At 44.1% G+C, this 23,555-nt stretch overlaps 1 protein-coding gene across 1 annotated transcript in view; it reads left to right on the top strand.

Moving 5' to 3' along the window:
• The first annotated feature begins 1,257 nt into the window (after positions 1-1,257).
• The window catches only part of ITIH5 (inter-alpha-trypsin inhibitor heavy chain 5), an 87,033-nt gene continuing 64,735 nt past the window's right edge, over positions 1,258-23,555 (top strand). Inside the window, exons 1-4 of the mRNA XM_068276054.1 lie at positions 1,258-1,536; positions 9,805-9,849; positions 10,563-10,726; positions 19,404-19,496. Of these exons, the coding sequence (XP_068132155.1) occupies positions 1,423-1,536; positions 9,805-9,849; positions 10,563-10,726; positions 19,404-19,496 (416 nt within the window). The 5' untranslated portion in view covers positions 1,258-1,422. The remainder of the gene's footprint in view (positions 1,537-9,804; positions 9,850-10,562; positions 10,727-19,403; positions 19,497-23,555) is intronic.

The following is a 23,555-nucleotide window of genomic DNA, read 5'->3' as shown; positions in this document are numbered from 1 at the left end:
TGGGTCGTGGCTTAGCTTTCGATTGGAGGAAGGTAGCGGAGATGGGGAGCGAGGGGGGAACCATGTGTTGGAGGAGACACTGATTGATAAGCTGCAGGTGAATGGAAGGCTAGTGATAGCAGATTGTCGCTAACCTGGAGGTATTTTCAGGGGGGACAGCCGCAGCACCAGAAGGAGACAGAGGCATGTCATTGTGCACAGAACATGCCTCTGTGTCCTATTAAGATTTAAAACATCTGCCTCGGGTTCTCTTTAAAGAATGTTTTTTTGGTAATTTTTAATGTACTTTTAATTTATTTACTACGTAATACAGTTTATACAATACTGTAACATGTAACAAACAACAAACAGTGCTGTATATTTTGTACATAGAGACAACTTTGTATGAATGAAAAATTGTAACTGGAGTCATTTGTAAGAAGGGGACTGTCTGTATATTTGTGTTCTCTCTGTTGTAAAGGTGGGTAGTACACACATCAGATACAAGTCTTTGGAAAATGAAAGATAACACACCAATTTTACCCCCTTTCATGTAGTATGAGAGCCATACTCTACACAGTCTATTCTATTGAGCTGAACTCCCCATCAGATAAAAATCTTTGCAAGATGCTGCACACAAAGATGCTGTACACATTCAAATGATCAGTATCTGCAAAATATCAGTTCCTGCAAAAGATCCATTCCTGAAAAATGCATTCATAGTCTATGATATCTGCAGATCCTCATACACACCTTGTTTAATGGACAATCATCTGTAGATCAGATCCACAAGGATGGATCTTCAGATCTGCAGATGATTGTCTGATCTGCAGATGAATGTCCGTTAAACAAGGTTTGTATGAGATCTGCAGATATCATAGACTATGAATGCATTTTGCAGGAACGGATCTTTGGCAGGAACAGGTCTTTTGCAGATAATGATCTTTTGAATGTGTACAGCATCTTTGTGTGCAGCATCTTGCAAATATTTTTATCTGATGGGGAGTTCAGCTCAATAGAATAGACTGTGTGTAGAGTATGGCTCTCTTACTACATGGTAGGGGGTAAAATTGGTCTGTGATCTTTCATTTTCCAAAGACTTTTATCTGATGTGTGTACCCACCTTAAGTAAGTTCCCCCTGTTGTAAGAAGCTGTGTATGCACTATTCAGGTACATCAGGCACACACAGGCTTATCTCCTCCTTTGCATAATTTCCTGATGACTACACTTTGTTTAGGAATATTTGACAGTGCTTGTTTGGGGCAGAGGAGCACAGTGATGGGAAGCTGGAGTGAGGTGTGGGAGGGGTGGGACTGCCTCTTTCTCCAGGCTTTCTGAGGCATCTGAGCCAGCTGCACACTGGCAGCTTATCTCCCCTTATGTAGCACTGCTGGAAACAACATCACACTGCTCTGACAATCACTTCATCCAAAGGATTAACCATGATTCTGCTGCTTGGATTCTGCTTGTGTCTGTCCACTTCCCTGGGAGAGATTCCATCTCAATATACAGAAAATAATTTAGTAGAATTTTCTTTAGATGGCAATGAGAAAAAAGTAAGTACTACAATTACTACTACTACTACAACTAGTACCACTAAGACCACCACAACCACAATTACAACTACTGCTGCTGCGATTACGACTACTACTTGTACTGCTACTACTTTTGCTATTTCATTTATCCTCTTCTCTTTTCTTTTTCTTACTAATTATTGAGGGTGTGCATTATTGTAATGACTTAGCCAATTGCTTACGGACCAATACAAAGATTTTTCTGTCTGTTCTGCAGTGCTAACGAGCAATACAAATAACCATGATATAAAAGTTTCAGGCGAGGTTCACAGTGGGACGTTGCGTTGTGATGCAACATTAAAATCACAACGCAGCATTACAACGCAACGCAAAAAAAAGGTGGTAACGCACATTAATGCTACGTTACTGTCACATAGAGGTGGTACAGTAAAGCATACAGGCAATGAAAAGTATGCTTTCCTGTACCCGGTAACGTGTGCGTTTAGAGGTAATGCACTGCAGCGGTGCGTTACCATAACGCTACACGGCACAATGCAGCGCTATCGTTGCGTGAGCATCCCATAGGATTAGCATTGCATTGCAGTAAGCTGACTTTATAATGCAGCTCTGCAATGTCCCACTGTGACCGTAGCCTCAATCTTAAATTACTAAGGGGTGTATTCTCAAAACATCGATAAAGTTGCCATGTGCAGGCAGTGCACCGCAATTTTACAGGTACTCGTGAAATAAGGTAGTGCACGCTACAGAATTAGTGTGACCTACATTACCTAGGTAACCCATACGTTGCCAGGGTACTGCATGCTACGCTGCTTGCCCTAGCAACATGCATATTACCTAGGTTTTGTGAAAGCACCCCTAAGTGTCAACAAATAAGAATAAATAGTATACTTGTAGTCTTTTATTTGTTTAGCTTTAACATGTTTGAATTTTTTTTCTTTCTTTTCTTTTTTCACGCATACTCCTCCCCTCTTTATGAGTAGTGACTGTCGGTGAGATGCTGGAAGCGGTCAATGCACAGACATGTATATGTTTATATAACAGTCATGATTCATTAGGATCTAGGAATGAGCAGATAAAGGCATTGTTCCTTGCTGTGCTCTCTGTTGATGTACAACAACAACAAATAACATTTGTAAAGCGCTTTTCTCCCGTGGGACTCAAAGCGCATAAGTATGGCTCCGACCATCGTGGTACAGGGGAAGAATTTTATAAGTCTGGAAATGCCAGGCTAAACAGGTGGCTTTTCAGTCTGGATTTGAATAGCTCCAGGGATGGTGCTGTCTTTACTGGGTGTGGTAGGGAGTTCCAAAGAGTAGGGGCAGCATGACAGAAGGCTCTGTCTCCAGATTTTTTGAGGTGCACTCTGGGAGTGACCAAGTTTATAGAACTTGCTGATCTGAGGTTGTGAGAGGTGTGGTGCAGCTTCAGCAAGTCCTTCATGTATCCAGGGCCCAGATTGTGCAGGGATTTGAATGTCAGCAGATCTGGAGCTTTCAATTGCACTGAGTGCAGAAAAAACTACCTATAGAGATTATCTACTTTACTGAATGCCTTGTAAATATATGGCCAAAGCTTATGAGAACTGTGTGAAAGGAAAACTTTGAATTTCCCTTTAAAGCAATCAGTCTTTTCCTCTACTAGTCTAACATGGAGCAGCAAGATGATAGTGGGAATCAAACGTTTCTATGGGCATTAGCTACCACATGCTGATATGACCCCAAAGTGTGGCTTCAACCTTCTTCTTGATTAGAGACTGCCCATAACATCCTAATAATAATAACTCATTGCATGCAAGTGTAATGCAAACTGTATGCTGCTTAGAACTGGAACAATTAAATGCACTTCCTGCCAATGTTGATTGGCCCAATTCTAAGCTGGATACAGTGGGCATTAAATTTGCATGCAAGCTGGAGTTATTAGCCTCTCACTGACCATCTCTGTTTCTCACAATAAATAAGTCTCATAAACTCCCAATAAAAACGTATATAGTGCAATGTGTGGACGGCATACTCTGTGCACAAGCAATTCACTGAATTGGACACTTGCAGTTCATGCGTTGTGCATACTCGGTGGAGATGTACTCGTACACATAGAAGCCAGCGGGAGTGCGACTGAATCGAGTGGGTAGTGGGAGAATAATGGCAGGGGAATAGGAGGGATAAGTCTGCCTCTTTGGAACATTCATATCTGACTGCTGGGTAGTCTAATATTTGCAAAGGGGGACCAGAGAGAAAAATAAAAAAAGCATATAAGAATGTATGTGCATGTAAAAGGCTCAAACCTAACATTTGTGCTCTAAAAATAATATAGTCAGTTCAGGTACACTTTAAAGCAAACCTGAACTGAAAATAAGCTTAAAAAAATAATGAATTGTACAGTATGTGTGGTAGCAATGGTATATGGAATTTTCCTTGAGTCTCGCAGTTATTTTCAGTCTAAGACTTTACATTTTAAGGCCTGAGACACACTGCAGAGCATTTTTTGATCCGTTAGCACTGCATTTGCATTTTTTAAGAAACGCCCCCATTGGCTTGCATAAAAATCATGGGAAGAATCAATTTCGTTTTTTCTGTAAGTCAATGGGAGCATTTTAAAAAAAAAAGCCAATGCAGCGCTGACAGATCAAAAAGCGCTCTGCAGTGTTTCTCAGGCCTAACTGTTAAATATGCGCAGCAGCCATGTCAGTGTGACATAAAATCTAGTTCACTCAACTCCCAACAGAAAGAAAATGATCAGCTTTGCTTTTTGAGCACTCTTGTTATCAGGATTATTTACACAGTGTTTTGTTTCTATTACATTTTCCTAAGGACTGCTGGCTACATGTGACTGCAGTTTAACTGTCTCATTTACATACAAAAAGCACCAACCTATTTACTATTGCAAGATAAAAGGTGAACACAAGCAAAATTGTTCGTGTAATCGTGAATTTTTGCCCGCGATTGCGTGCAAAAACGCTAGCGTGGCCATGCTATGAGTTATCACGGTTTAGTGAATCAAGCCCCTAGTGTGAACAAGCCCTTACTGTGTGTATGAAGCTGTAGTAGACTTGGTAGTATGTGTACTCTTGTTTATCTTATCATGGGTTATATTCACAAAATCTCGGTAAACTTAAAGATTACATAAGGGAAATAATGGAGTGCCTGGGGCTTCTTACAGCCCCTAGAAGTCTGTGTCCTTTGCTGCAGTTCCGCTTTGTTCGTCTTCTGCTGTCTCCTCCATAGCAGCCAGCAAACCGGCCAGGTTGATGGTGCTTTCACTGCGACTCACCAGGTTGGTCACCTCCTCAAACGGCCGCATGAGCCTGCATGCATTTCGCATGAGTGTCCAGTTGTTGGGTCAGAACATCCCCATCTCCCCAGACTGTGCTCTTCTACTGTAGCTGTAGAGGTACTGGGTGACGACTTTTTCCAGTTCTAGCAGGCGAGAGAACATAAGGAGGGTCGAATTCCAGCGAGTCGTGGCTATGGTAAATCAGGCGTCTAACCGGCAACTTGTTTCTCCGCTGAATGTCCGCAAAGCATGCCATGGCCGAGTAAGACCGCCTGAAATGCCCACACAACTTCCTGGTCTGCTTCAGGACGTCCTCTAAGCCTGGGTACTTTGACACAAATCTTTGAATGACTAGATTCAGCACATGTGCCATGCAGGGTACATGTGTCAGCTTTCCCAAATTCAAAGCGGAAATGAGATTGCTACCGTTGTCTGCGCCAACAGCAGGTACTTTATCATCCTCCTCCTCACACGTTACGTCCATAGTGTCGCCTAACTCAGACATATGAGGTGGTGTAACTTGCTTAGCGCCTTCATCTGGTTGTAACAATAATGGCTGTGCATTAGTGATTTCCCCACCAAATAACTCCTACGAACTGTCAAATGGAACGGACATGGTGCTAGTAGTAGCGCTGGTGGCTGCGGAAGATGAGGTGTTCTGTGTTAAATAGTCAACCACGTTCTGACAATCTTGGGAGTTGATGGGACGTGCCTTCTTCTGAGCACTGTACTTTGGTCCAGGGCCGCACAAAATCACATCAGCACGACCTCGCACAGACTTACCGGGTGGCCTTCCTTTGGGTCTGCCTCAACCTCTGCCGCTACCTGTTTTGTCCATTTTGTCCATATTGGGGGGGGGGGGGGGGAGGGATGAATTGAAATGTATGCACTGACTTCACTAATACAATGTGCAGTTACACAGGTGGGTGCAGTTAAAAGGTATGCACGGAGTGGTATATCACACTGCATGCACTCACGTAGGTAGGTGGGTGCACTGAACACAACAGGTAGGTATATGCAGTGATGGGTATTACAAATGTGAACCTGTCACACACACACGTACTGTGAACAGGTTCAGTGACTGGTGGTATTAAATATCACACTGCGTGCGCTTAAGTAGGTAGGTGGGTGCACTGAAGTGAACAACAGGTAGTAGGTTTATGCAGTGATGGGTATAACAATGTGCACCTGTCACACACAGACAGGTACCGGACAGGTACAGTGACACTGCGTGGGCTCACGTAGGTAGGTGGGTGCACTGAAGTGAACAACAGGTAGTAGGTATATGCAGTGATGGGTATTACAATGAGCACCTGGCACAGTAGTAATTATACCACCAAGGGGCCAAAGGCCAGCTGCGACTGACTGACAGGGCTATACATAATGCAAGTGGGCCACACACAAAAAAAAAAAATAGATCACAAGAACAAGATTCGCTCTCAAAAGAGCTGTTGAGGGGTGCTTTTTTTTTAGCAATAAGAATTAGCCAGGAGCAAGCTAACAAGCCTACAAGAGAGTCTGCAGCAGCTATCCCTTCTCTAATTACTGCAGGCACACGAGTGAGTCCAATGCCTGATGCTGCCTGCCTTTTATAATGGGGGAGTGCCTCCAGGAGGGAGTGTAGCCTGATTGGCTACAATGTGCCTGCTGACTGTGATGTAGAGGGTCAAAGTTGACCCTCATGATGCACTATGAGGGCGAACCGAACTTCCGAAGTTTGCTTTTCTCCGCGATCGCGAACCATGGAAGTTCGCCTGGAACCGTTCGCCGGTGAACCGTTCGGGCCATCTCTACCTGACACGAGCATGTACAAGGTATTCTGGCAAGGAGGGGACTGGAGGTTGCAGCGCTACTTCGCCCACCGAGTGGCCCAAGAATGGGGTAGAGCCCGGAAAAACTCTATGCTCTTAACTTGGCGCATGTTTGTAAGTGTGCATTCTTTTTAATAATACATTTTAAGTACGGTTTTACGCTATGGAGGGTCTGGTCTATGTAATCTATGGAGCCCATTTGTATTGAAGACGCAGAGTGAGGATTGATTAAGGCAGGGGGCGGCCAGATGACCCCACAAGCGCTGTAGACTTACCTAACGGAAGGTCGCCAACAAGGGTGAGTTGCCACTGCTTGGGGTGTGGTGGAGGGCAACTGCACTGTGAAGGTCTCTGAGCTGGTGCTGCAGGATCCAATCTTTGAAGTGTGACCCAAAGGGAGGGCAGTTTTTCAATGCATTATTATTGGGACTTTGTATGGTTACTGAGCGCTGACCTATTGATGATAAAAATACCAAAACTGCTTGTCCTTGTACTCACATCAAGGTATCCCACTTATACAGTTGTAGAGATTGTGATGACAGGCATAATGAGTGTTCCTTGATCCATTCAATTCATTTAATGGAAAGTGTATTTACTACCTAGGAAATATTGCCGCAAAAAAAATTGTATTTGTTTTCATAAGAGAATCTTAGTAGCACTCCAATGTTTGACCTTGGAAAGGAAGGTGTTGATATGGTGTCACGTGTTGACACTCCATTTGGTTTTCTGTTCATCTCAGACGCTTGTAGGATGTCTTTATCTGGACAGTACAATCCAAACTGGACTTGCATGAGTGGCTGCCCACTCTTACTAATATATAGGACCTGATTCACAAAGCGGTGCTAACAGTTAGCACGCTGGTGAAAAGCCCTTTATCACGCCTAAACTCAGTTTAGGCATGATAAGTTTAGGTGTGATAAGTTTAGGCATGATAAGTTTAGGTGTGATAAGTTTAGGCATGATAAGTTTAAGCACCAACTGCGTTAGCACCGCAGTGCACAGCTCATCAAAAGTTTTGCGCTAGCAAAGTCTGGTGCACTTTGCATTGAGTTTAATGGTGCTGCTTTGCGTGCGGGACTTTGCACGCTATCTACACTTATCTAAACTTAGCATGCCTAAACTTATCACACCTAAAATTATCACGCCTAAACTGGCTTTTCACCAGTGTGGTGCAATGGTTATCACGCCTAAAGTCTCTAACTGGGTTAGCACCGCTTTGTGAATCGAGCCCATAGTGTTGACAAAATACTGCTGACCCACACTGTGGATGGAATTAGAGTATATTAGATGTTTACAAACATGTTACTTACTGAAATAAGAGAATCTGTGTTCTGTGCTGTTTCGTAAAGTGATTGCTACGTTCCCATTTGTAGCCTCATTTCATATATGCCAAGAATGCCAGCCTTCCAAAGTTCTGCAGATCACAATACAAAGCAGTTCAACAGGACAAGTTTCTTCTTTTTCGCTGAATTTGCTTTTCAGCAAAACTTTCAGCATCATTGTATACTGCAGTAGGGCAGCTTAATAGGGTTCAATGAGCCCAAAAGCAGAATGTGTGAGGTCTGCTCTGTGTGTGTTAGTAGGCTGGGCTTGTGCAGTATACGGTCACCTGTGACTCGCTACCATTGATTGAATGACTACAGATGACAGTATGAGTAAAGCCTGTAATTAAATAACGTTACTTTTACCTCCGTCTTAAAAATAGTTTCTGACCCATCATGCGCATGTGTTGCTAATTTTTTGAAAAAAAGTAAAAAAAAAAGTTTTGAAACATTCATCCTGATTCAAAACTTCTTGCTTTTGCTGATGGCTAACTTGGCACAATACTCTACTGATTCTTAGCAAGAGATACAAAATGACAGCAGAGTCTCATTATTAAATACATCTGTTAAGTAAATAAATCATGCTCGCAGTGTCCTTTGCATTTCATTCAGAAACATAATACGTGCATTACGTGCGTTATGCAATGTGCACAGTGTGAATCCAGCCTTCAGGCACGTACCTACGGCGTGACTCTTTGCACATTTTTTATCGTAACTAGTGATTCTTTTTTTGTGCGATGAGCGATTGTTTCTGTGATTTTTGTGATGTGGGTAAAGCAGCCCATACACTCAGACGATTTTCTGGCCGACCGATCGATCCCGATCGATCGATCGATTGCAAATCGGTTGGCCAATCGACCGATCGACGGCCGATTTCGATCGATTTCGATGGATTTCCATCGAACTTGCAGGGTGGAAAATTTAGGTCGATCTGATGAGATTGCTTATCAGTTTGCATTGGCCTTAATGGAAATCTGATGGCAAAAAAATGCCATCAGATCGAATTTCAATAGATTTCAAACTGAAATCTATTGGAATTCTATCCTGGTAAAAAATGTTCTAAAAACGCATCAGATAGATCATCAGATGCATTTCTCTATCTGCTGCCAATCTGACGAGTGTATGGGCACCTTAAGTGTGCATGATTAAACGAACAATGTTTTAAGCCGAGTGGCAATTGCAACTGTCACAGCAGATCAGATCTCTAAGATCCCCCAACAACTCCCACGCAAAAATACCGCAATCGTTTGAACTTTTGTGCCAACGCATGTTCCCGCAGTAGGAAGATCATTCGGGTTGCGTTGCCTGGGTTCCCCCCATCCATCTTCCGGTGAGTTTCTACTTTTTGGCTTTGACACTCCTTTCACACTACGTGCGTTGTGGCTACCGTTACTTGTTCTGCTCTCGGTTCAGTTGACACCGAACACTTATATCATGCCTTTCCCCTGGTGGACAGTGCCAGAGCTGCAGCCACTAGTGTGCACTCTATAGGCAGTAGCAGTATTGCCCAAGGTCTCCTACTGAATGGGTGTTGGCTTATTGAACAAGCACAGCCCTTAACCAGTACACTATCCAGCCACTACACTGTCCAGCCAATGAATCCAGCCAGAAATGAATGGCTGAAATAGAGCAATTGATAGATCTGCAAAGTTGATTTTTAGTTGGTCATAAGATAATTTATCACAATACTGATTGTAATATGCGTAATATGTTGGCGCTTTATAAATACAATTCATAATAATATCGATAATATTTCTGTATCTATGCTGTATATGAATGCTAGTTAAGTGCATTGTGGCACAAAGAGGTTAAGGGAACTATTGCTGTATTATTTAATAGTAGTACATTAAACATAAAAGACAATGAATGTTTTTCTTTTTCTGTAGGTCGGATCCCGTGTTCCACGGCAGATTCCTTTTGCTTCAAGAATAGTAAGTGCTTCTATATTCATCTATTATTCACTTTTTGTCTGGACAGGAGTTGAGGGAAATACTCCAAGATGACATTTTTACTGTTTAGTAGTCCAACAAGAATTTTAATTTTCCAGTCCTTAGTTTTCTAATTTCTAAAAACACTCAACAAAATGAAACAAACAGAAGTTTGGGCAAGAGTTCTATTTAGAGCACACCTATACTGAATAGGATATGGAGGCTGCCATATTTGATTTCTTTTAAACAGTGCACATTGCCTGGCTGTCCTGCTTAGCCTTTACCCTACTACTTTTAGCATACCTCCCAACTTTTTGAGGTAAGAAAGAAGGACACTTTAAGACATACACCTGGCACACCTCTAGCCACAACCCTGCCACACCCCTAGTCAGCCATACCGCAAAGAATTCGCACATGGAGAAATTGCATATAATGTTCAGTTTTGAGTTTAGTTGGCTTATCTACTGATCATCAAGGATTTGCTTATCCATGAGGAGACTTGATATAAAATAATGTAATTTCTGTTCATTAAAAATGGGTGACAGTCAGGGACAGTGACAGAGCTAGGCCTAGGCCTTCGGGGATTACACTTCTCCTGCCTCTTGGTCTTGGGTTATCACAATACTTTGTTTTTGTATGAGCTGAGAGGAATTCCTTTCAGTGCTTTGCTGAGAAGTTATGGGAATATGACATAAAATATAATCTCTTATTGACAGAATATCAAGCCCCTGGTGTCTGAATACACTGTGAAATCGACCATTATATCCCGCTATGCTTTCACTGCTGTGTCATGTACCATGGTGAATCGAGCAGCTGAGGCCAAAGATGTTGTGTTCCAGATGCAGATCCCAGCCGCAGCATTTGTTTCCAACTTCACAATGTAAGTAGCAGCACGAAAATAATCAGTAGAGTGTTGCACTGTGCTAGCTATCTGTAAAATCTAGAAGTCTTGAATCAAGATAATACCATTTATTGGCTAACTTAAAGGAAACCTGTAATGCCCCCCCCCCCCCAAAAAAAAAAAAGAATTTCACTTACCTGGGGCTTCTGTCAGCCCCCTGCAGCCTCCTTGTGTCCCCCACTGTTGCTCAGTTTGTTCATACTCCTGTCCCCGGGACCATTCTGCGCAGGTGAAGGTAACACGAGCAAGTTTGCGTGCAGCCAGGGCCGTGCACGCGCAGTGGCCACCAACTTGCGGTAAGGAAACTGAGCTGCAATGGGACCGGAGGATTGTTCAGAGACGGCACAGACACAGGGAGTCTGAAGACCCAGGTAAGTTAAAGGAATACTATCGATTCACATATTTTTTTCAATTGACACAGGAATTGTTTGGGAAGTGCTGCTAAGTACTGGTGTATACATTTTAGTAGCAACTTCTTTGTTTACTCTTATCAAAATACTTTCAAACTTTACTGACGCCAAAACTGACGGCAGACTGAGCCATGAGGAGAGGGGAAATTCCCCTCACACTTGATCAGTTAAATCTATGTGTAGCTCTGTGTGTGACAGAGAGAGAGCTCCCAATAGCTGCAGCTTCTGTGTCCTGTGTTTCTGACTGACCTGTCTGAAGAGAGCAGAGGAAATGTAGCTAATTGTCACAGCTTTTCATACTGTTTTTGCTTTCAGAGTTTGATATGTTTGATATTTGCTTTCTGTAGTCTGATATGCAACTCTGGCTGTGCATTGAAGCAGACACCCCTTCTGCAATTGATTTGTCCCAATATAGCTAAATCCTACCCTCAATAAATTACAGCTTTTGCCTCTGATATTTAACATGAAAAGTAGGAAAATGTTTACACAGCTACTTAGACATTATTTGTACATTGTCATTTTAGAACACTTGGGTATCGATAGTATTCCTTTAAACTTTTTTTGGTGGGGGACATTACAGGTTTCCTTTAAAGAGAACCTGAGCCATTCAAAAAAGTAAATAAAAAAAAAAAATTACTACCTGATCAGAAGGGTGGCATCCATTACCACCTCTTCCCACCGCTCCTATGTGCTGTATTTTAGCCTTTTTGGCTCTGTGACATTTGGGGTCACTATGCTGGAAATGCAGCTCTGTGCTCTCCTCCCAGAGCACCGAGTGGTGGAAGGGATGGGAAACAGACAGAGGAGAGCCAGTGAAGGGTGGGGAAGGGGCATTACGCAGGAATTCCTCTCCTGCAAGGGAAGCCCCTTCCCCATTTGTCTGCTGACAAGCTGCTTTTTGGCAGATTTGGGGGTTGGGGGGGAGGGGGGTTCTGGGCTGACAGTGGAACTGAGGGCACAAAGAGATATGTTCTTCAGATGGGAACATGTCTCTGTGTCCATTTTTTTTTTCACTGTAAAAACTGCCTCGGTTATACTTTTAAAGAGAAACCGTGACCAAGAATTGAACTTCATCCCAATCAGTAGCTGATACTCTCTTTTTACATGAGAAATCTATTCATTTTCACAAATGGATCAACCTGGGGCTCTGTATGGCTGATATTTAGAGATGGCCCGAACCTCCGATTTTAGGTTCGCGAACCTCCGCAAACGTTCGCGAACTCGCGAACTTCCGCGAACCGTAATAGACTTCAATGGGGAGGCGAACTTTGAAAACTAGAAACATTTATGCTGGCCACAAAAGTGATGGAAAAGATGTTTCCAGGGGTCTAACATCTGAGTTTTTGCATGGATGAGTGGGATAGACGACAAAAGTCCCGGGGAAAAATCTGGATTTGACGCAAAGCAGCGTTTTAAGGGCAGAAATCACATTGCATGCTAAATTGCATGCCTAAAGTGCTTTAAAACATCTTGCATGTGTATACATCAATCAGGTAGTTTAATTAGTGTACTGCTTCACACTGACACACCAAACTCACTGTGTAGCGCACAGCAAACAGCTGTTTGTGTAGTAACAACGTGCTGGACTGGTGCGCACCATGGCCAGAGTGCAGGCCATGGCGGATTTCAAGCCCATATGGTCACCGGGCTGTGGTAGCTCAATGACAGAACAGTGACAGTCCAGCTGATCGAATTTGGTCTGTCCACAATGCAGCAATGACCTTATTATCTTGGGTGTGCCCCCCCCCCCTCCTGAGACACTCATATAGCCGTCGGTCATTGCTTCATTGTGATACGCAAGCCACTTCACCACGGCAAGGTAACGATCACAAAGGGGAATTGACACATGTACATGCCTTTTGTTTTGTTGTTGCAGGTGCAGTGCAGCCAGAAAAATTAGGCCGTCATGTACACACACCAGAAAAATTATTATAGCGGCCACTGCTAGCAGCGACCTTAAAAATTCAGGAATCCGCCTCGGGTCCTGGACCCAGTTGGTGGTGGCGGAGAAGGCAGTCAAGCGGCCTGCAGGCAGAGATTCTGTGTGGGGACCGACTTAGTCTTGGGGCAGGCAGTCACACGGCGTGCAGGCAGAGATGCTGTGTGTGGGGACTGACTTAGTCTTCGGGCAGGCCTGAGCGTGCTTTGCAGACCAGGCATCCGTGGTCATATGGACCCTTGACCCAATTCTGTGTGCCAGAGATGTCACCACTTGCCTTTCAACATCCCGATACAGTTTAGGTATCGCCTTTTTTGAGAAAATATTGCGGCCTAGTATCTTCCACTGCGGTGTGTGGCTTTGCTTTTGTGTGCTGCTTTTCCTCAGGTGGTCATCTCATTGCAGTTTTTGCTTTGTAATCATGTGCCTTTGTAAGGTAGTTGTCCCTACACGGGTCTTGATCTTTCCACTGCTCAATTTTTGGTGGCAGAGCGTATAGATGGCATTGTTCTCATCTGAGGCAGACACACAAAAGAATGTCACCACCGCTGAGCCCTGGGGTGATGGCACTTTGATGGTGGTGGCCGACTGAGTGTTAAGTGGGGTGCCCGAATCAGAGCAGGAGGAGGAAGATATGTCACGCTGAGGAAGATGAGGTGTTCTGTGTTAAATAGTCAACTACGTCCTGACAATCTTGGGGGTTGATGGCACTCGCCTTCTGAACACTGTACTTTGGTCCAGGGCCGCACGAAATCACAACAGCACGACCTTGAACAGACCTGCTGGGTAGCCTGCCTCTGCCTCATGCCTGTTTTGCCCATATTGGGGGGGATGAAGTGAAAGGTATGCACTGACTTGAATAATACAATGTGCAGTCACACAGGTGCAGTGAACAGGTATGCAGTGACTGGTATCAATACAATGTGCAGCTGTCACACACACAGGTACCGTGAACAGGTGCAGTGACTGGTGGTATATAACACTGCATGCGCTCACGTAGGTAGTTAGGTGCACTAAACAGGTGGGTATGCAGTGTTTGGTATTACAAAAGTGCAGCCGTCACACACACAGGTACCGTCAACAGGTGCAGTGACACTGCGTGCTCTCACGTAGGTAGGTAGGTAGGTGCACTGAACAGGTGGGTATGCAGTGATTGGTATTACAAATGTGCAGCTGTCACACACACAGGTACCGTGAACAAATGCAGGAGGAGGAGGAGGAGGAAGAAGATATGTCATGCTTCCGTGCGGAAGCTGAGAAAGATGAGGTGTTCTGTGTTAAAAAGTCAACTACGTCATGACAATATTGGGGGTTGATGGCACGTGCTAACTTCTGAACACTGTACTTTGGTCGAGGGTCGCATGAAATCACGACAGCGCGAGCTGCGCAACCTCGAACAGACCTGCTAGGTGGCCTGCCTCTGGCTCTGCCTTTTGTTTTGTCCATATTAGGGGGGATGAAGTGAAAGGTATGCACTGACTTGACTAATACAATGTACGGTTACACAGGTGCAGTGAACAGGTATACTGCATACCTGTTCACTGCACCTGTGTAACCGTACATTGTGGTACACCAATGTGTGGTTACACAGGTGCAGTGAACAGGTTGCAGTGACTGGTATTACAAATGTGCAGCTGCCTGTCACCCACACACACAGGTACCCTGAACAGGTGCAATGACTGGTGGTATTAACAATGCCTGCGCTCATGTAGGCATAGGTAGGTAGGTGCACTGAACAGTGAACAGGTGCAGTGATTGGGATTACAAATGTACAGCTGCCTGTCACACACACACACGGACTGCAATGGCAGGCGCAATGACTGGTGGTATTAACAATGTGTGCGCTCACGTAGGTATAGGTAGGTAGGTGCACTGAACAGTGAACAGGTGCAGTGACTGGGATTACAAATGTGCTTGCCTGTCACACACACAGGTAGTCACTGAATGTGCTGGGCTTGGCAGTGGCACAGTAGGAATTAAGGTGCCAAAGGACAGCTGCGACTGACTGACAGGGCAAGTGGGCCACACAAAAAAAAGCCTGATTGGCTACAATGTGCCTGCTGACTGTGATGTAGAGGGTCAAAGTTGACCCTAATGATACACTATGGGGACGAATCGAACTTCTGCAAAAGTTCGCGGTTCCCCGCGATCGCGAACCACGGAAGTTCGCCGGCGAACGGTTCGGGCCATCTCTACTGATATTGTGGTGAAACCCCTCCCACAGGAAACTGTGAGGACCATGGTCCTGGCAGTTTCCTGTCTGTGACCCTTGTTGCATTGTGGGAAATAGCTGTTTACAGCTGTTTCCAACTGCAAAAAAGCAAGCAGCAGCTACTTCCAGTGACATCACCTGCCGGCAGTAAAAATGTAACCATGTGATAAATGTCAGAATGTAAATCAGGGAGAGGAAAGATTTTACAATGGGCAAAAACTAACTAAATAATTGATACATAATTATTGTAAAAATGAAGAAGTTTTGTATTACATTATTTTCACTGGAGTTCCTCTTTAAGAGAAAAAGAGTAAACTTTTAGTTAATAAGCCTTCTTCAGACTCTATTCATGTATTCTGACAGGAATTGCAAAAAAAATTCTGCATCTCCTAGATGTTCAATGTATATGTTACGGCCAGAACCCGAAGATTGGCCACTTCTAGTTCTGGCCGGCCACTTCGGGTTCTGGCCGGCCAATGCGCGAAGTGGCCGCTGCGCTGCGGCCAATGTTAGAAATGGATTGATTCCTCTGAGGTTAATGTATCTTCTGGCCGCAGCGCAGCGGCCAAACGTAGAACAACTTCGTTAATTTATTGCAATTCAGCCGGCGGCAATGTAACAATTCAAGCCGCCGGCTTTTTCTCTGCCTCTCTCTCCTTCTCCCCCCCCCCCCGCCTCTCTCGCTCTTCTATGGGCAGCCGGCGGGGACACGCGTGTCCCCCCGGAGTCGTTCGTCGCGGCAGGGTTATCCTGCCGTTCTTGCAGAGCGGGTGCTGGCAGAAGCGATGTCTGCAGCCTCCCCGCTCTGCTGCCCTGGCGCCGCGAACGACTCTCGGGGACACGCATGTCCCCGCCGGCTGCCCATAAGAGGAGAGAGAGAGGCAGAAAAAAAAGCCGGCGGCTTGAATTGTTACATTGCCGCCGGCTGAATTGCAATAAATTAACGAAGTTGTTATACGTTTGGCCGCTGCGCTGCGGCCAGAAGATACATTAACCTCAGAGGAATCAATCCATTTCTAACATTGGCCGCAGCGCAGCGGCCACTTCGCGCATTGGCCGGCCAGAACCCGAAGTGGCCGGCCAGAACTAGAAGTGGCCAAACTTCGGGTTCTGGCCGTAACATATATAAGCTGCATGTTCCAACATGATGTTAGTATGTAGGAAATGAGTGTGAAGAAGGCTTATTAGCCGAAATCTTACTCTTTTTCATTTAAGTTAGCCAATAAATGGTATCATCCTGATTCAAGACTACAAGAAAATAATCAGCCACTGAGAAGATTACACTCTCTCTGGAAATATAATAGAAACTGCAGACAGACTGAAGGATGCACACTAAGGTCTTGTTTCCATTATAGAGCCACGTGGCTCTGCGCGTCACTCCCGGCGCGCGGGCGGGGGCACCTTGCGATCCCATTCATTACTGAGTATGATCGCAGGCTGAAGCACCCCGAAATGCTGCAAATGCTGAATCACCGTGCATGAATGGAATCAGCAGAAAGTTCAGTATTTATTTATTTATTGCATTTATAAAGCGCTAACATATTGCGCAGCATATATACACTGTCTGCTGTCCCTGCGATCGTGTTTCCATAAGCGCGCATAAAAGCGAGCTATATGCAAACGAGCCCTAAAGGTGATTACACTCGTTATAGAATCTTAAGATAGAAAAAGTTTTAATTCATGTACAGAGTGACATCAGTTGATTCTTGCAGGCTAACTGTCTGTGGTCTGTTCAGCTTGCCCACTACTCCAACTCCTTAGTACTGTGCTTGAAAAGGAATGCAGATGCTAAATGCCAGTAAAAACAACTCTGCGTGTTGTGAACAGAACACAATTCACATTACCTAGGCTTGCATTTCTAGTATAATGTACTTGTAAAAACAAAACAGAGGACACCAAGAGCCCAATAGTGCAATATTGTCTGGTAAGCTCAATATATAATGTAATGTCAAAGGTTCTTATACTCACAAAGGTGGGTTACCATCAGGTAACCACTTGACAGGCAGGTGGGGAGTATTCGTACCTGACCCCACTCAGGTATAAAAGTCGCTCTCTGTAGATAGGAAAATGGGGAAAGAACCCCTGCACCAGGGGTGGACTTAATCGTGCTGTAATATGTACAAACAGAGGCGCCAAGCAGAGTAAAACAATGTTCTAAAAATGATAAAAAGAGGGAAGTCGAGGTGGACTTACCTCCCTCTGGTAGTGGACATATACTCAAATGCAGAGTAAAAAATATACAATTTATTTACAGCTCCATAAAATCACAACGCGTTTCGCGGTCAACAGTCCAGCTTCATCAGGCAGTACAGGAGCATATAAAACTGGTTCAGGTCCATAAAGCGTGTGAGCACCTCTGTTCATACATATTACAGCACATTTCTAGTATAATGCACATTACAACACTTCTCTTGAATTATTTAGACATTCATTGCTAGTATAATGCGCATTACACTACTATAATGTGCATTACACTAGCAACGACTGCATTAACTGATGCTATAATGGTTGTGTAAATACCGCAAAGTTGTGTGCATATGGTAATTTTACTACCATTTAGTGACTATCGCTCATTGTATACTAATATTTTATAGGTTACCGTAATATGCCACATTCACCAAATTCAACACTCCAATGTGAACTACCACATTTATTTAATTTTTGTATGTGGATGGTATTGAAAATAACAGCTATCTACAAATCAATAATAAAAAAGCAAAACATTTACACTGAACTGTTTTAACGTATGTAATAAGAAGTCAGTGTATACAAGCACTGAGCATCAAAGAATTACCATTGTGCGGTAGACAATGGCTTCTGCAGCTAATGGCTCATACAAACGTGCAACTATTACGCCCAACTATCATCCAAACTTGGTCTACTATTTGGGTGTGTGTATGCGTGGCAAACGATTAGTTGAGTGACTAATAACATGTGGTATGCCCATTCCAAGCATCGGATCAACTCACACGACTGTTAGGGCCTGTTTCCACTACATGCAGATTGGATGTAGAATGGATGCAGAAAAACTGACTCCAAGGAATGCCTAAGGGCCTGTTTCCACTACACGCAGATTGGATCCAGAATGGATGCAGAAAACCTGACTCCAATGAAAGCCTATGGGCCTGTTTCCACTAAACGCGATTTTTCTGATGCAGATTTTCCCATAGGCATTCATTGGAGTCAGTTTTTCTGCATCCATTCTTCATCCAATCTGCGTGCAGTGGAAACAGGCCCGGCTGATATCATGCAGGCATAAGTCGTTTGAACGAGTTTTGAATATCTACCTACATTACTTGAATCAGTCCAGGTGAAGAAGTTAGTAGCAGGCTCTTTGAGTTGCCTGATGAAACATCATGACACAGCTTTATTTGAAATCTTCAGCCTGCAGATTTGATGTCCTTGCAGCAGAAAATAAATGAAATGGCTGAAATGATTTTATTTTTTTTTACAATAGAGAATTTTTACACACGCTTTGGCTACACAGGATTTGGAACACATAGGGCTTGATCCACAAACCGGTGGTAACTGTTAGCACGGGCGTGCTAAACAGTTAGCACGTGAAGTGCCGCTCGCAGACTTTTGCGCATGCAAACATTTGCACGCCATAACGCGGACTTTTGCGCACAATCGGGCACTGATCGCACGTAAAAGACTGCGTTATCACACGCAAATGTTCCACGAGCGGCTAGCGAGTGCTAACTGTTTAGCACACCCATGCTAACAGTTAGCACCGGTTTGTGAATCAAGCCCATTGTGCTCAGAGTGTTTCTTTAACTTTGTAGCATCTAAAGCCTAATCTACACGATACGATTCTTTATACGATTCGATTACGATTCTATTTACGATCCGATTAAATCCAACATGTCCGATCAGGATTCGATTCGATTCAATTCGATTTGACATTGTTTTGCAATGGCAAATCGAATTGAATCGAATCGAATCCTGATCGGACATGTTGGATTTAACCGGATCGTAAATAGAATCGTATAAAGAATCGTATCGTGTAGATTGGGCTTTAGACAAAACTGATAAACCGTTCATTTTGTAATTGCTGCTCTATAAATGAGACTAATGGCAGTTTATGAATTGCAGGATTATCGGAGGCAGGACGTATCATAGCGAGGTAACATGGAGGAAGACCGGAGACAACATACAAGACTATGACAAAATTGCTCGTGAATGGGGGTAAGTAGCACTGTGAAGAATATCTGTTAACTTTAATAATTCAGCAGTAATGCTGAAATCTGGCAGCTAAATTTCAAATAATTGCTTAAATGCAGAAAATAATTAAAGGAATACTAGGAAAATTAGTTGAACTTACCCAGGACTTTTAATGGTCCCCCGCAGACGTCCTGTGCCCGCGCATCCACTCACCGATGCTCCGGCCCCGCCTCCGTTTTACTTCCGGAATTTCAGACTCTAAAGTCTGAAAACCACTGCGCCTGCGTTGCCGTGTCCTCGCTCCCGCTGATGTCACCAGGAGTGTACTGCGCAGACACAGACCATACTGGGCTTGTGCTATACACTCCTGGTGACGTCAGTGGGAGCAAGGACACCGCAACGCAGGCGCAGTGGTTTTCAGACTTTAAAGTCTGAAATTCCGGAAGTGAACCGGAGGCGGGGCGGGAGCATTGGTGAGTGGCTGCGTGGGCACAGGATGTCTGTGGGGGACCATTAGAAGCCCCGGGTAAGTTCAACTCATTTTCCCCCGACCTGCCTACAGTATTCCTTTAAGAATATTGTGGCATTTTCTTTGAAATTCAGGTACAACTTTTCTACTTGAAAGGAATTCTATTAAAAAAAGAAAGTATTCAAGTGTATTTAACATTTTACCTTAAAGTGGATCAGAGATAAACTCTTACTTATTGCATAACTGTGTTTGTTTCATATAGATTATAGGGAATTCCTCAAGCCAAATACTTTTTTTGTTTTGTTTTAATACTCTATTCCCTATAAACTAAACAAGCTTCGCCTACAGCTTTTTCAGAGTGCGTTGGCACTCAGTCCCATATAGCAAGGGCTTATGGGAGCTCAGTCTGGGCAGGAGGTGGAGGTTACTAACAAGAGATTTCAGAGGCAGAGGGGAGGAGTGAGGAGTGAAGTTTTCACAGGCTGAGGGCTGGAGATGCACAGCAGTTTTGCCTGTGTGTAATGTGACAAACAGAACATGGCTGCCCTCATTGTATCACAGGAATAAATAATCAAAAACTGTTGAAGCTGTTTGCAGCTAGATTTCCTGTGTAAACTATCTAAGCTTTAGATAAGATATATAGACAAATTACTTGTTATAGTTAGTTTTTCATCTCGGATCCGCTTTAAAGCCAATAGATTGTGATTTACTCATCATTTATATTGTTCATGAGCAGCAGTTTTCTCCTTTGTTGACCCAGTCACAGAGCTTCACTTGCCTGGACGGGTGACTACATCAAGGGGCTCCCATCAGAAGCAAAACGCTAGCAGAAGCAGGGCAATTGATATTAAACTGATGTAAATCTTGACTGATATTGAATAGTGTACTCTATCCATGCCGGCGACGCAGGCTGCAATAAAGCCGGAGACCACACACACACACGCACGCACGCACACACAGCAGGAAAGGGTACAGGCCCAGGAGAATGCTGTTTGGCATCTGCCGTATGGTGCGTGGCAGGCAGCAGTTTCATATGTGCCACCCTGTAGTGGATGGCCCATCCAACTATACCTAACAGCATGGGGGATTCTCTGTATATACTTTATTCTTTACAAAAGCACTTCCTGGAAAGGATCTACACAATTATCCCAGTCAGCTTCTCTATACCTTTGCACACTATTTTGGCAGTTGGACTGAGCAATTGCCATTCTGGAAGTGCTTTTGAAAATAAAGAAAACCCCAAGGATTCCCCGTGAGAAGATTGACTAGTCCAAAACCTGTCAGATTATTACAACCTATTGTAGGGAACAGTGACAAAGGAAAAAATACATTTTTAGTGCATTTAATGCAGGAACAAATATACATTTTATACTGTACATACTGTATGCACACACATGCATTTTTAAATTTTATAATTTTTCATGATGGTGGTCCTTTAATCTGTATTGTTCAGTATTTAATCTGCATTTTTCCCTGGTAAGCTCTATAATGTGCACCATGCTCCAGAAAAAAAAGATTGATAGCTGCCATTGCTGACCTTGTTTTAGTGAATGCTGCTTCCTGTTTGTTGCACTGATCCTCTGCTTGTAGTACTCAGGCAGGGTTTACTTAGGCACTTCACTTGCGGATTCACATAAGAATAGGCAGCCAATGGGAATCAATGGGCTCACTAACAGCTAATGTGAATTCTTGCACGTGGGAAAAAAATGAAAGCCTGCAGCATTTCCCATCACACCGCACACGTTATCTGTATGTTTAAAATAAGCTACTGTGGAAGAATGCTGGCAACTTTTCACACAGGAACGTGAGTAAAAAAAACAACAAATTGTGCATTTCCCACGCATGCAAGTGTAAACCCTCCCTCAGTGAGGCAGAACAAGTGTGCAGAGCAGATGCTGCAGCTTCATGCTGCCAACCTGTACCTGCATTAGCATCATACTTGTAGCAGGTGCATGAGTCTACCGAAGCCCGACAAAATCAGTATGTGGCAGCCAGGCAACTGGGTTTTGTTGTTTGTTTGTTTTTTTAGACTTAAGCAGGCCATACACTCTTCGAGTTCTCCTGTGGAATCCTTGTCCCAGACGGTCACTGATTCTTCCTGGTGTCTTCTTCAGTTTTGTATCAGAAAGGAGGAATCCGCACAATAGTGTTCAGGAACAAAGCAGCTAGTTTATTGTCTCATTACACACACGTGCAATAAAGATATGACCAAATGGCCGACTATCATTTCGGGACCCTTGGGGTCCCCTCTGTCAAGGCATAGGACAGAAAAAACATGTTTTTCTGCATGCACAATTGAGAATGCGACCACTTTTCATCCCAACATTGCTTGCATTGCCGGTCGGGCATGCACTTGGCGGCACCGATTTTCATAATCGAATTGGATGGTCGATCGGCCGTCAAGTCGCTTGACATATGGCCACCTTTAGGCAGAGGGAATAAAGGATTAGTGTTAGGCAGAGGAGAGAGGGAGTTAGTGTTAGGCAGAGGATAGGGTAGGTTAGTGTTAGGCAGAGGATGGGTGGAGGATAGTTTTAGGCACAGGATAGGGTAGGTTAGTGTTAGGCACGGGATGGATGGAGGATAGTTTTAGGCACAGGATAGGGTAGTTTAGTGTTAGGCATGGGATGGGTGAAGGGTAGTTTTAGGCACAGGATAGGGTAGGTTAGTGTTAGGCACGGGATGGGTGAAGGGTAGTTTTAGGCACAGGATAGGGTAGGTTAGTGTTAGGCACGGGATGGGTGAAGGGTAGTTTTAGGCACAGGATAGGGTAGTTTAGTGTTAGACATGGGATGGGTGAAGGGTAGTTTTAGGCACAGGATAAGGTAGGTTAGTGTTAGGCACGGGATGGGTGAAGGGTAGTTTTAGGCATAGGATAGGGTAGGTTAGTGTTAGGCACGGGATGGGTGATGGGTAGTTTTAGGCACAGGATAGGGTAGTTTAGTGTTAGACATGGGATGGGTGAAGGGTAGTTTTAGGCACAGGATAGGGTAGGTTAGTGTTGGGCACGGGATGGGTGAAGGGTAGTTTTAGGCACAGGATAGGGTAGGTAAGTGTTAGCCAGAAAGGTTGGAAGGTTCATGTGAGGTGGACGAATGATAGAGGTTGTATATCCTGATAAAGTTGCAAATATTTTTTACTATAGGTAGTGTTTTATGCCACCTTTCAGAATTTGTACCCCATAAGAGATGAATGGTAGAGGTTGCAATAGACACGGGGATAGACACTAGGGACCGATAGTGGTCATCGTGCCCCTAGTGTCTGTCCCATGCATTACATCCTATGTGCACTCCAGGGACATGGAAGTGAAGAAGACGGAGCAGTCACTGGGGAGAAGCAGAGACCAGGGCCAGAGGTGAGAACTACAGGGGGAATGGGACCCAGCAGGCACATAGATTTTTCAAAGATTGCATGCTGACAACGATTGAAAATCTGTGTGCAGTCGCAGTGTGAGGAGGCAATCGAGCATATAGATCCTCTCTCAGATCAGGTCAGAGATGGATCTATCTACTGGGATATCGACCAGTGTATGGCCACCTTTAGATCAGCAGTCACAGCTTTCATACTTTTTAAAATTTCTGTATGTCCACTTTTAATGAAAACACTTTGCAAAC

The sequence above is a fragment of the Hyperolius riggenbachi genome, chromosome 3 (genome assembly GCF_040937935.1).
Source record: "Hyperolius riggenbachi isolate aHypRig1 chromosome 3, aHypRig1.pri, whole genome shotgun sequence".
Classification (NCBI taxonomy): Eukaryota; Metazoa; Chordata; class Amphibia; order Anura; family Hyperoliidae; genus Hyperolius; species Hyperolius riggenbachi.
The sequence above is the reverse complement of the archived record's forward strand: the minus strand, read 5'-3'. Positions and strand labels throughout refer to the sequence as shown.